Source organism: Lathamus discolor, chromosome 4 (genome assembly GCF_037157495.1).
Source record: "Lathamus discolor isolate bLatDis1 chromosome 4, bLatDis1.hap1, whole genome shotgun sequence".
Classification (NCBI taxonomy): domain Eukaryota; kingdom Metazoa; phylum Chordata; class Aves; order Psittaciformes; family Psittacidae; genus Lathamus; species Lathamus discolor.
In genome coordinates this window covers 65,392,680-65,404,981 of record NC_088887.1, presented here as the reverse complement: position 1 = coordinate 65,404,981, position 12,302 = coordinate 65,392,680, and the positions used below count along the sequence as shown (strand labels likewise).

Sequence of the window (12,302 nt, the reverse complement as noted above, 5' to 3'; positions counted from 1 at the left end):
ATGCATTCTGAACAAGCGTGTTTGTTTCACCCTTAAATTGCTCCCTGATTGAATAGCGATTCTTATAACAGCACAGTATCAGGCAGTTCTGATATAAAATGCGCTAAATCCTATCTTATGTGGCAACCTAAGCATGTACATGGGAATACTTAAAATGTCAGCTATAAAAGCTTTGATCTGGAGTTCTGTTACAGTTGATAATACTTAAGTGTATGTGTGTGTTATAGCTGGATAGTAAAAATAATTCCAACTTTATTTGAAGAGGCTATATTGGATTTTAATCATACTCGAGGTTGTGACTTTAAAACAACTAATGTTTGATGGAGAAGAACTTAAGTGTTTCCTACTTTTGTAACTGTTTGTCTTATTCATTTTTTGGTGATTTTGAAGCCTTATTAAATATATATTTCTTTCTTCCACCTTGACAGCTTCAAATTGTGGCAAAAAGCACTAAAATTCCTTTTCTTTTAAAATGAGAGTAAAGTTATCATGTTATTTTTGTTGGTTTTGCCTGATCAGCAACTATTTACATTCGTTGACAAAACCCATTCGTGTTCTTAAATGTCTTGCAATAAATTACGGACTATTGGAGTTATGTGATGAGCACTTGGGCATTAATACTTCAATACACAGAAGTCTGGGGTTTATTTTTAGGTGGCATTTTATGCACAGCTTGCGGACTTGTTTATTGTATCTTTTGCTCTCCTCCATTAATTTCAAGTCACTTGAGTTCTAGCTTCATACCATACAGTGTAACACTGTTCAAGATGTGATGAATGTTGTCCATAAATATACTAGAGTGTATTGTTGCTTAATCCAAATTAGTACGGAAATAAATCTTCAGTCTTCTATTAATATTAATAGCAGTGAGCTTTCTCAGTAAGATGACCATCTGCAGCAGCATAGTTTTAAAGTAATTGTTTTAAATACTTTATACCTTCTAAAAGTGCTGCTTATTTTAATGTTCTGAGCATTGCCTGAAGCAGTTGCTTTGTTTTTAGTTCCGTCTCTTTGCATGTGTTTCATCTCTTCCTTCTAGTACCCTATTCACACAATAAAAAAGAATGAAGCAGTCTTTTCAAACAGATACTGGGCTTCATTTCAGCAGTTTACTTGACATGCTTAAATGCATCCCTATTCAGTAAAGGACACAGGCACACTTAAGTCCAGTTCACAATAATAACATGTAATTTATGCCTGGGACTTCTGCTAAATTGAGGCTATTCTTCCAAATTACAAGCCTTTGATTTTTATTTTTTTTCCCCTGTGTTTGACAGCTGGAAAATATGCTGTTCTCACAGGCTCCATGTATTATGTATTTCTGACTCCAGAGCTGTTACAGTCTTCCTTGTTTGTGTGAAATCAGATGCTATCCTTAAGTGACACGCAGCATTACAATGTAGATTAAGAAATTTACTTATGTTTTTGTGGGGAAGGAGGTAACATGGAGGGGAAACATGAAAGGTTTGTCAATCTTTTGTATAAAAACAGTACTGCATAAAACTGAAATGATTACACTGAACTTACTAATCTTGTGTAACAACAGTAATTTCCTACGTTGTTTAATGTAGTTTTGTAATTTTACTGTGAAATGGTATATAAAGTCACTTGGGGCTAGAGAACAGCAATAGATTCTCTGTTATTCCTTGACAGATCACAGAGCTGTTGGATGTTTCAATGGAGCTGGGATGCTTCTTAGCCGGAGCTCTGATCTCTTCTCAGGGTCACATGGTTACTGAGGAGATTATGTCCTGTATTGAACCAATACGTGACTTTCTTGCCATCATTTTCTTTGCATCCATAGGTAACTACTAATAAAACTTTCTTAAAATATAGCATTAACCTACAAATGTGGGGGAGGAAAAAATGGTGTCTACAAATTGAGGAGAGGGGATAGATTTTTGCTTTATTAAAATACTAAACTGTTAACTGACCACAATATTGGTTTGCCTTTGCTAATATTTTAAATGTAACATTAATTTTTGTAAGCAATTTCCATGATGTACTATCAGCTCTTGTTTTAATGAGAGTTTATTGTTAATTCTGAATTCACACTATTAAAAACATATACCTAAAAATTTTAAGGGGAAAAGGCTTTTGTTTGGGTGTTATGCTTGTCAGTCCTGATTTTTGTTTTACCCAGCCCATGATAATAGCTAATGCTTATCAGTCAGATTGCTTAGTAACATACATGTTTGAGTAATTTACCCTTTTAATAAAGGGAGGAAAATGGTGAGATACAGTAAAACTCTTCGGCCATTATAACTGACAGTGTTGGAATACTCACAGGCAAGTTATTTGTGTTTCACTAAGATGGTGATGGAGTAGATAGTGTTATCAGGGATACAAAACATGACAGTTATAGGTGCAAAGTTAATTTTACAAAGGACTGAACAAAAATACTGTCCTATACTCTTGCAACTGCATAAATTAAGACTGGAGATAAGACTTTGGTAGAGTACAAGAAAATGGCAAGACCTCAGCTGGCATGCTGGTAGAACTCCATATAGCCCAAATTATACTGTAAGGAAATAATTTTATTAGTTCTGTTACAGAAATTTAAAAATTAATCTTTTATAGACTGTTGTTACCATTATAATTGCAAGAAGGTAGATAAAATTGCCTGAGAAGTCTGTGTGGCTTCACAGAAAATGGGCGTTTTTCCTGCCTCTGAAGAAAGTTAGTTAAAAAATCAGAGTTGTGGCCTCTGACAAGATTTGACAACACTGGCTTGTAAAAAAACAAAAACAAAACCTACGGGGGGGGGGGGGGGGAAAGGCAAACAAAAACCCTTCCCTCCCAATAATCATTATCCCGCTCTTGCCACCTTTACGTTCAGTTACTTTCAAATGTTGTGGTTAACAGGAAGTTCTGGGGGTTGGCAAGGAGGTCGATTTTAAAAAGGAGCGATGAGAAACTGCAGAAACCCAAGTAGGATAAAAAGTATTCCTTAAACTTCTTTAAAAGCAGTCTTGACACAAAAAACACTTCTTGCTTGCTCTTCACTTTTATATGTACAAATGCAAACTATATGCATCTATAAATACATAGATTTACTATTTGAAATTATATAAAGCCATAGGGAAAGATTTTCCTCCCCCTCTTCCGCCCCCCCCACGTAAGGAGAAAGCTTGTTGCTATATGCAGCAAGCACCTTATTCTAGAGAGCAGAAACACCTGAGATCCTCAGGTGGGTGCTACACCACTGCAGAACTAGAATTTCCGCTCCATTTATAATAAAGGAACAAATGGGGGGGGGAAGTCTTAATTGAAAAGTGACTGTAAATATGTGATTTAGAAAAGTTAGTTCCTATGTTGCTTGTCTTAAATGCCTACTTATGTGTTCTTACTACAGAAATCCTTCAAAAATCCTACAGAAATCCTCCTTACTACAGAAATCCTACCTAAAACCTGAGCTGAACAATACTTGTTTGTGTAGTATCTGTAACAGTGGTCCTGTCCTTAGCATGACCTGATTGCCTACTTCTCTCAAAGTTACACATCAGTGCATTTGTGGGAATAGTACACCTTTGCAGCTAGGCATTAACAGCTGCACTTGGAGTTGCTCTTCATCTGTAGGCATGTGTGCATTCTTCAAGGTTTCTGGCTCTCTTTATGCAACCTGCTGAGGTTAGAAAGTTCCTGCTGGCCTCTGTTCTTACTAATATTTCAGAGAGAACATCTGGACTTTAGAATTTGAGACTATTCTTTCTTGTTTCTGTTTTGGTACCTAGTACTCAGGTCCTTCCATTTCCACCACTGCATCATTTTGTTTCGATTGCTTTTCATAAAGGACCCTATCTGCCACTGGTGAGGAGGCAGATTAGTTCCAGTGACTGACAAAGCTGAGTGTTCTCAAGATACTGTACAGATGTACTCACTTGCCAGGCTCCAAGTTTCCCTTCTGGGTAAATCTCATGGTCAGTGTTGGACCTTGAATGCAACATGCTGAAAACTCTTTAATGGTTCAGTGTTTTTCTTCAGAAGTGGGGCGATGCTGACAGCGTCAGCACTACCACTGTCCAGACCAAACATACACACAATGTTTCTCTGATAAGCCTCTTAACGTTTCTGTTGAATTTGAGAGAAATCAAAGGAAGATCTTAATTTGAATTTGTTAGGTGACATGTATAGTTTCCTCTTATTAATCCAGCTCTAATGCTTTGTTGTTCTGCTGAAACACAATGAAACTTGGAGGTTTCAAACTGTCAGCTGACACTTTTCAGCTGTCACAATAGAATTCATTGCAGAAAGACAGAGATGAATGTTGGGTTCTCCCATTGCTACCTTAATGAGCTAGCCACAGCTGAAGCAATTGCTGCATTTGCTACCTATGGTCCTAGGTTTATTAAGACTTGATAGCTACAGCATCCGGATGAATCAGTAGCATCATTTTTCTGAGTGATATCTTGAAGATCATAGAATTGTAGAATAGTTTGGGTTGGAAGGGGACCTTCAGAGGTCATGTAGTCCAATCCCCCTGCGATGAGCAGGGACATCTTGAATTAGATGTGTCAGAATTAATTCTACTAGCTCAAATTTGACCAGTAGAGTTCTGATTTCTGTAATCTTGTTTGCCAGCAAGGATCTCCAAGATTCCTTTTCTTGACGCTGGATCTGGTCATGACATTTGGATCTTTGCGTGCTGTTTAGCGCTTATCCAGCAGATTGGTGGATTCAGTTTAATTGGAGTGTGGGAGGGAGTTTACTTGTTAAGAAAGAAGTACTTTATAAAAATGTGCAAAATCTAGCCTGTAACTGTCCACAAGAAGAACACATACCAGCTTATATGAGTGAATTGTGCTTCTTGGCTCAATGTTGATGTAAAGTTACCTTTACCCCAAGGCCTTCATTCCAGTTACTCAAGAACACTGCTTAGAATTGAAGTCCAGTGGCTTATGCTCAGTTCTACAGAAATGTAGTTAAATGACGTCCAAGCTATTGGTGACAGGCCAGCATGCCCCATGCTACCTGATGTTGGTGCTGAAGTTCTTGAATTATTTGGTTGAAGTGTTTCTTCTGTTTTGGAGAACAAGTCCACAGTGATTCTAGAGCTTTGTCACAAAATACGATTCAACCCATTGAAATAAATGGCCATATTCATGCACCTTCTGTCGATGAAGGTAAATCTTCCTTATGACACTGATATCAGGAAGGCTTCATATGCCTGTATAGCAGTCTGATATGACTTCTGGCTTTATGCTACGTTTTCATCTAGGACTGGGGCAAAGGTCTGTAATGACCCTGAAATCCACTTTGGTGGAATTTATTCCCCCAAAACATGTCTGTGTTCTGGGATGTTTATTTGTTTGCTCAGAATAGTGTAAGTAACAGGCTTAGGCTTACTTCACCTTGCAGACACTCACCTCCACTGGATTGGTATAGAAATCTGTGGTAGCTTGTGCCTCAGCTCTTTGAAATATGGTAATAATCTCCACATCAGGCAGCAGTTCAAATGGACTTCAGACTGCTTGTCTGTTGCAGAACTGAAAACATAGCTCTACCAGTAGCAGTGAGAGCACTAGGCTGTATGTATAGCCTCCTAAAATAATTAATTCCAGATGTGGCAGAGTTGGCCCTCTTATCAAATGTGACATTGTTATAGGCTGCATTTATCTAGTTGCTTTTCATGTGTGTTTCTGAAACCAACTTAAAGGTGAATGAACAATGTGCATAGTACAAAAACTTACTTTTCCCCTCCATGAGCATGTGTGCACATATTAGGACTTCTTTTTTTGGTGTCATGCTTCTCCCTCTTATTCTGCCATCTCTTTTGTTATTCTGATAGTCTTTTGCATTGCACTTCAGTAGCTGGAAAGAAATGAAGAAATAAAACGGGGTGCATACATGCGGACTGGGTAGTACTTGTATAAAAATCTCTGTTGTACTTTACATGCATTTCCATCCACAATACATTGTGAATTTACTGTAAGTAACTTCTCTTGAGCACTCAAGAAGGGAAAATGACCCTTAGCTCTCTAGTTCTTCTGGCTCTACAGCGCTATGGGGCAGGGAAAATTAGTGAAAACTTGCCTTGCATTAAAATAAGAAGCTACAGCATCGATTTACATGCCTCATGCTTTAGAAAGCTAAATTCTTGGCCTTTACCAGAAATAACTTGGTTGGAGAACTGCCAACTATTATGGATTTATCAGGAACACCACCGTTACTTTGGTTCCTTTTTTTAAGAGCTTTTAGGAAAAAGGAATAAGCTTCCAAAAATAAGAGTTATGTTTGCCTGCAGAAGTTCCTCATACCATAGGAAGAAAACATGGACTTAAGTCAGCTGTGCGTTAGATTATTCCAGGACTTCTCCAACAAATACTTCTTTTTGTTATGTTTAATATTAGCAGGATTTAGTTTTCCATTTCAGTGTTTTTTATGGTTCTTGTTTCTATATTCATTGAATTAAAATGACCAAAAAAATTAGAAGAAAAAAACCCCAAACAACTAAATCACTAGCAGAGAACCCCCACCCCCCCCAAAAAAACCCCCACAGAACACCCCGCAAACAAAACAACAAAAAAAAACCCACACTCAAAACCCCAACAACTTCACAGCAATGGAGTTTTATATAATTCCTTAATTGTTAGGGCTGTGCATGGGATTTTTTTGCCTTTTATTGATTCCAGTCCCAAGTCACTTTTCCAGTTCAGGTGACTTTCAGTGTTGGCAAGTGAGGGTTATAAGATCAAATAGTTACATTTTCTGATGTAGCTCTATAGTCTATACAATGCTGATTATCATGATCCTTCCACAGTGATAGTCCCATTACCATGCAGTACAACGATGCTGAAACAGTCGAGCCAAGTGTATGTTACAGTCATTATGCAGAACAACGGAACTGTTTTCCGGCAGTATTTTTATAGTTCTTACCAGAGGCGTGTTTCAGTTCAGATTCTGGATTGTTGACTGGTGTGGAAGACAGAAACTTAATAAATGAAAGTGCTTGTGCATCAGTCATCTACAGTTTAACTCAGCTGGGAATATTGTTTGTGCTAAACCTCTCTGAAGGAATAATGGTTGGATAAATGCAGGAAGTGCTTTAATGATCAAGAAGGTAGAGTTGGTAGCTATGCTAGGGCTTTGAATACAGTCTTGCAATTAAATCTGTTATTAAACTCAGAAGATCATCACAGTAAGATAGTGGACTTAAACTTTGAAATATTGTTTTCTTTCCTCCTAGGACTTCATGTTTTCCCCACGTTTGTAATATATGAACTTACAGTCTTACTATTCCTTACATTGTCCGTGGTCATAATGAAGGTATTTTCTTTTTCTCTTTTTTTTAATGTTGTAATAGTCTAAATAATCTCTGTGCTGCATGCCCTAATGAAAATTCTGTGCGAGAACTGAACATCTGATATAACAGGAAATATTACAGCTTTACTGTAAAGCTATATTTGGAAGAATTTTGCTGATTAAAATACAGTTTGATAGAACAAGCTTAGGGTGTTAGGGAAAAAAAAAACAATTGTATTTAATGTTAAAAGTAAGCTACACATGGAGAGACATCTATTTATCTAGGTTGGAATTTGTGACAAAGCTATCAAATGTTTTTATTATAGTAAACAGTATACTAATTTTTACTGTGCAATGTACATTTGTTTCTTAATACAGAAGACACGCTAGAAGTCCACTAGTTTAGGTCCAGAATTATTGTATTTGATGCTATGTATCTCACAAAGATTTAACTATTTTACTTACTGCACTTTTTTAATTGAAAAAACAAACCCACAATAACCCCCCCCAAAACCTTGCTTTTCAAGTTTGTCTTGGCAGTGCTTGTCCTTTCTCTGATTCTTCCAAAGACCAGCCAGTATATCAAGTGGATTGTCTCAGCAGGACTGGCACAAGTCAGTGAATTCTCTTTTGTTCTGGGAAGTAGAGCACGTAGAGCAGGGATCATATCTCGGGAGGTAAGCTGTTTTATACTTACTTACTTTGGGGTCTGCATCTGAAAAACTTACTGGGGTTTTTGTATGACATTGTATTTGAAATACTGTGAAATATAATGACTCGTATTTGAAATACCAGTACACCGGTATCTCTCAACTGCTAACAAATAGAATCAACCCATACAATTGGAGACATGTATGTCCCTGACAGGGTTCTTAGTTCTGTTTTTCATTTGTTTCATATTGTACTTTAAAATATTAAATAGTGAGTTTTACTTTTAAATAGCTTAGTTATAAATGCTTTACCTTAACTGCTCTTACAACTTCTTTATTAACTGAGTAGGGAGCTGTAGATAGCACCCGCGTCACTAACACTGAGAAGCCCTTGCTTTTAAAATCTTGATACAGCTATAGAAAAAAGTAACTGAGAGTACAGGATTTGAGTAAGGGAATATTGGTAAATAAGAGCTAGAGAGCAGATACGGTGAAGTAGAAATTGCCTTAACATTTAAACAAACAAGCAAACTTGTAATCTTTACCTGCAGAGCTTGTTCATTTAAAATCCTTTGCAGAAGAAACAACCAGCTTTTTCAGTAGTCATGAAAAAAAAATCACCCAGGAAAGAAACCTGAAACTTAGTTTTATATAGAAGCTGTAAGAATATTATTTTCTTCAAGATGAAGTCTGCTTTGTGAAATTAAGTAAATTACGGCTATGGAGATAAAACAACTGACCTCATTTTCTAGTGCTGTCTGCCTTCTCCTCTGTATCTCTGCTCACAAAAATACTCTGCTGGCACCCCAAGCTTTTCATTGTGTGAGCAAGTGGGCTGTATAATGCTGGAAGCTATTCCAGATAAAGCATGTGTGAAAAACTTACACAATGCTGTTCACTTGTAGGCAAAAGTGATTCATTTTCATGTTCATTTGTGCATATAATTAGGAGTTATAAATATTGTATGTTTTACAGAGTTTCAAGATACCCATACGTAATCACAGAACCAGGTTAGGGGCCCACGCACTGCACATGGAAGCCTGTAGGCTCTCCTTTTTTTCTGTGGCAGCTCTCATGTTATTATCTATGTACAGGTTTATATAGCTCTAAAATTTCCATAAGTCATTCTTCTGTTTGAGACCTTAAAACTACTTCCTGCTGTTTTATAAGACTCATTCAGACTATGTAGCTAAGATCTTTCTTCCAGATGATGTGCGGTATGACTTAAAGGGAATTTTGTTTGGGATTTTTTTAGTGTATAAAATAGTACTCAGCCCTTGTATCATTAAACCACAATAGCGTGGCGGGGGGCTGGTTTATATGGTAATATTTTGTTGTTGTCATGGTTGGTTGGATTTTTGTTGTTGTTGTTTTGGTTTTGTTTTAATAAAATGGTATTTAGCCATTGACCTGTTAGCAAACACTGAACTTTCAAAATTGACCTCTTCACTGTACATGTAAATAATTTGTTTTTCTATAAGCTCATAACATTGTTTTTGTAATTGTATCTTCAAACCAGGTAAACAAATGATTTGAGCATGCACTTGTTTGCTTTGGTAGCAGTATGCATAATTGGTTAGGAAGACAGGTGAACTCTCCTGAACATATTGTCTAGAAGAGTTTGATCTCCTCAAACTTCTAATCACTTCTTAAGCTTACCACGTTAACTAAGAGGTAATGGCTTTTATTTGCAATTTTCAGGTCTATCTTCTCATTCTGAGTGTGACTACTCTGAGCCTTCTACTTGCCCCTGCCCTGTGGAGAGCTGCCATTATGAAATGTGTTCCAAGACCTGAAAGACGCTCAAGTACTTGATTAAGATTTGCACATATACAAGTATCCATCTTCTTGCAAGGAATATCTTCATTGCTCATTGTATTTCTATGCACTTGGAAGACAAGAGGTTTTGAGGAGTCGGTCCTCTTAATGTGCACTTGGTTATAAGCCTTATACAGACATAAATACAAAACAAGATTCAGTATTTAAAATATAGTTATGTAATTTAAACTGCACAACTTACACAAAATTTACTTTCTTTTTGACAGATTAGAATCTGCCAGAATATTTCAGAGCATAAATTATTTTTTTAAAATATGGCATCATGCAAACTCTGTTGATTATCTTTTGCCTGAATGTGCCTTTTCATTTTCATCCTGTTACTGCTGGTTCATCACCAGATTTTGTTTAAAAAGAAAGATATAGATATATATTATGGTGCCTATGGTATCTTCTTTCACTAAATGACTTGAGTCATTTTCACATCTAGGAGTTTAATATACTAGTAGGAAATTTAATTTCAAAGCACATTTCTAACAGTGAGTAAAAGCATAGTCCTTTACACCAATAAAAGGTTTAACTGTTTAGCATCAAACTATTTTAAGCAGTCGGATTCATACTGCAAATGATGCAGCCAATGTTGTATGATATTTTATTCCAAATCACAGCATATAATGTATTTTCTTACAGTGGCAACTTTTCTTTGTGCTAGTTCTTGTATTTATTTACATATCTGATTAAAAGTTGACAGTAAAAAGGGTCATCACTTAAGTTATATTGGAAGACTGACACTTGTCACCTGTTTTTGTTGCTAACTGCTGCTACAGCAGTTGTTTACAGATTTATTTGTTTTGAATCAAAAATAAATGTACTAAAACTGGGAAGTCTGATTTCAAGTAAATGTGGAAAAACTTCAGTTCTGTAACTCTGGAGGTTGGATTTTTGATGCTTTACTATATTTGGAGTTACTTTAGGTAAATTAATTTGCACAAAACTAAAAATGGCAGACTGGATATGTATTTGTAACTCCATGACTTGATAGGTCACATTTATGTGGACTAAACTGTTATTCTCTCTAAAATATCATGGTATTTTAAAATACAGTGTTTTGAATGTGATCTGAAATACATGTATGTTCTTTAAAATATTACACGTAGCTGGATAAGCCTTGTAAAAGCCCATTCTCTAAGTGTCACGGAGAAAGCTCACTCACAGACTGTAGTCTGCTCTAACAATTTAAAAATCATCTTGAGGTTTATCTGCTAAAGTCAGTACTATTAACGATACATTAACACTGTAGGTCAGTGTTACAGTGTCATGTGAAAGATCTTTTAATACCCAAAAAATGTTTAGAAAAATGCATGTTACATGGGTTTAAATAGCCAATTAAAATGAAAGCTATCGTCCAAGTAGCAAAATGGAGCTTTGGATGGATTTGTGTGGTTTGATACCTCCCTCCTTTACCATAGCAGCCTCAGTTTTCTCAGGAGCCCTGTGTTTTCTCTGACATCTGCTGGGCTTGGCAAAATGCAGCTTGGACTACTCTGGAGTGTCCATATACTGTTAGGGCAGGGTAGGGCTCATCATATTTGAGCTCTCGCTCACTGGACTTCGGGTTTTCCAGGCACTGATGCTTCATAAAGGCTGCAAAATGTATTGCAATTCCAATTCTCCAATGGTTTCAAAAGTAACCAAGGAACAGTGACAAATGTAGAGGAAAAAGTGGCCTATAAATAAACAGGGTGGCGTTTTTTTATGAAAGGAATCTTAGATTCTAGAAAAGAAACTTGAAATGGATTTGTTGGTTTATTTCAGTATTTTTGTCTTCAAAATACAGAATTAATTTAAAAGTTCTATGGTACCATTTACAAATCTACTAGCTCAGACCTTTTACTCTTTTTCAGGTGCCTCACTAAAATGTGTTTCTTAACTGTACTAGGGAAAGATATGTTACTCTATCCACTGACCTAGCTCATAGCTTCTTGAAATAGAAGCTTCCCTTCTGAATGCTTCATTTTGGTTTTTAAAGATGTTTTCATATGTAGTTTGCCATCTATGTTTCAGGGAGTAAGAAGAGTGTCTGTGACAGACCTTGGTAGAGACCTCTGTATGGTTTCCATTATGTCCCAGCCCTTGAAACTATTATACAAAGTACTACAGCTGTGATGAGTAAACCTTTTTTTAAAATAAACCACTAGTTGTACTTCTCTCCTAACTGGAACTTTCCAGAGTAGGAAATACTGATGGTTTGTGTCTCTTAAGGAAAACATTTTCCTGATTACCTTTTAAAGGAGTTGTGTGAAGAGTCCTTTTGATACCATGCCCAAAAAGTAAAGCAAGTATCATGCCCATCACTTCTTTCCCAAATAATTTTTGATTCAGTCGTGACTTGGCTAGGCTTTAGGAGAACTGGGGAAAGAAAAATAGGAGCCTCATCTGAGTATCAGTGTTCTCTGCCTCCCTGTAGATTTGGATTGCCTGATTATTAGATGCAAGTTCAACTTACTAATCCTATTGGACATGTGATAAATTTGTTTACAATCGATGTACTGAGATACTGTAAGTGTTTCCTGAAATGGCGCCATGCACGATTCCATGTCAGAATGGGGTGATCTCATGATACAGTCTTAGGAC

The 12,302-nt window shown here is 36.6% G+C and overlaps 1 protein-coding gene across 1 annotated transcript in view; it reads left to right on the top strand.

The window, feature by feature from the left end:
* Positions 1 to 10,967, top strand: part of TMCO3 (transmembrane and coiled-coil domains 3) — a 34,184-nt gene extending 23,217 nt beyond the window's left edge. Inside the window, exons 11-14 of the mRNA XM_065677868.1 lie at positions 1,654 to 1,804; positions 7,187 to 7,266; positions 7,770 to 7,919; positions 9,594 to 10,967. Of these exons, the coding sequence (XP_065533940.1) occupies positions 1,654 to 1,804; positions 7,187 to 7,266; positions 7,770 to 7,919; positions 9,594 to 9,707 (495 nt within the window). The 3' untranslated portion in view covers positions 9,708 to 10,967. The remainder of the gene's footprint in view (positions 1 to 1,653; positions 1,805 to 7,186; positions 7,267 to 7,769; positions 7,920 to 9,593) is intronic.
* The last annotated feature ends 1,335 nt before the right edge of the window (positions 10,968 to 12,302 follow it).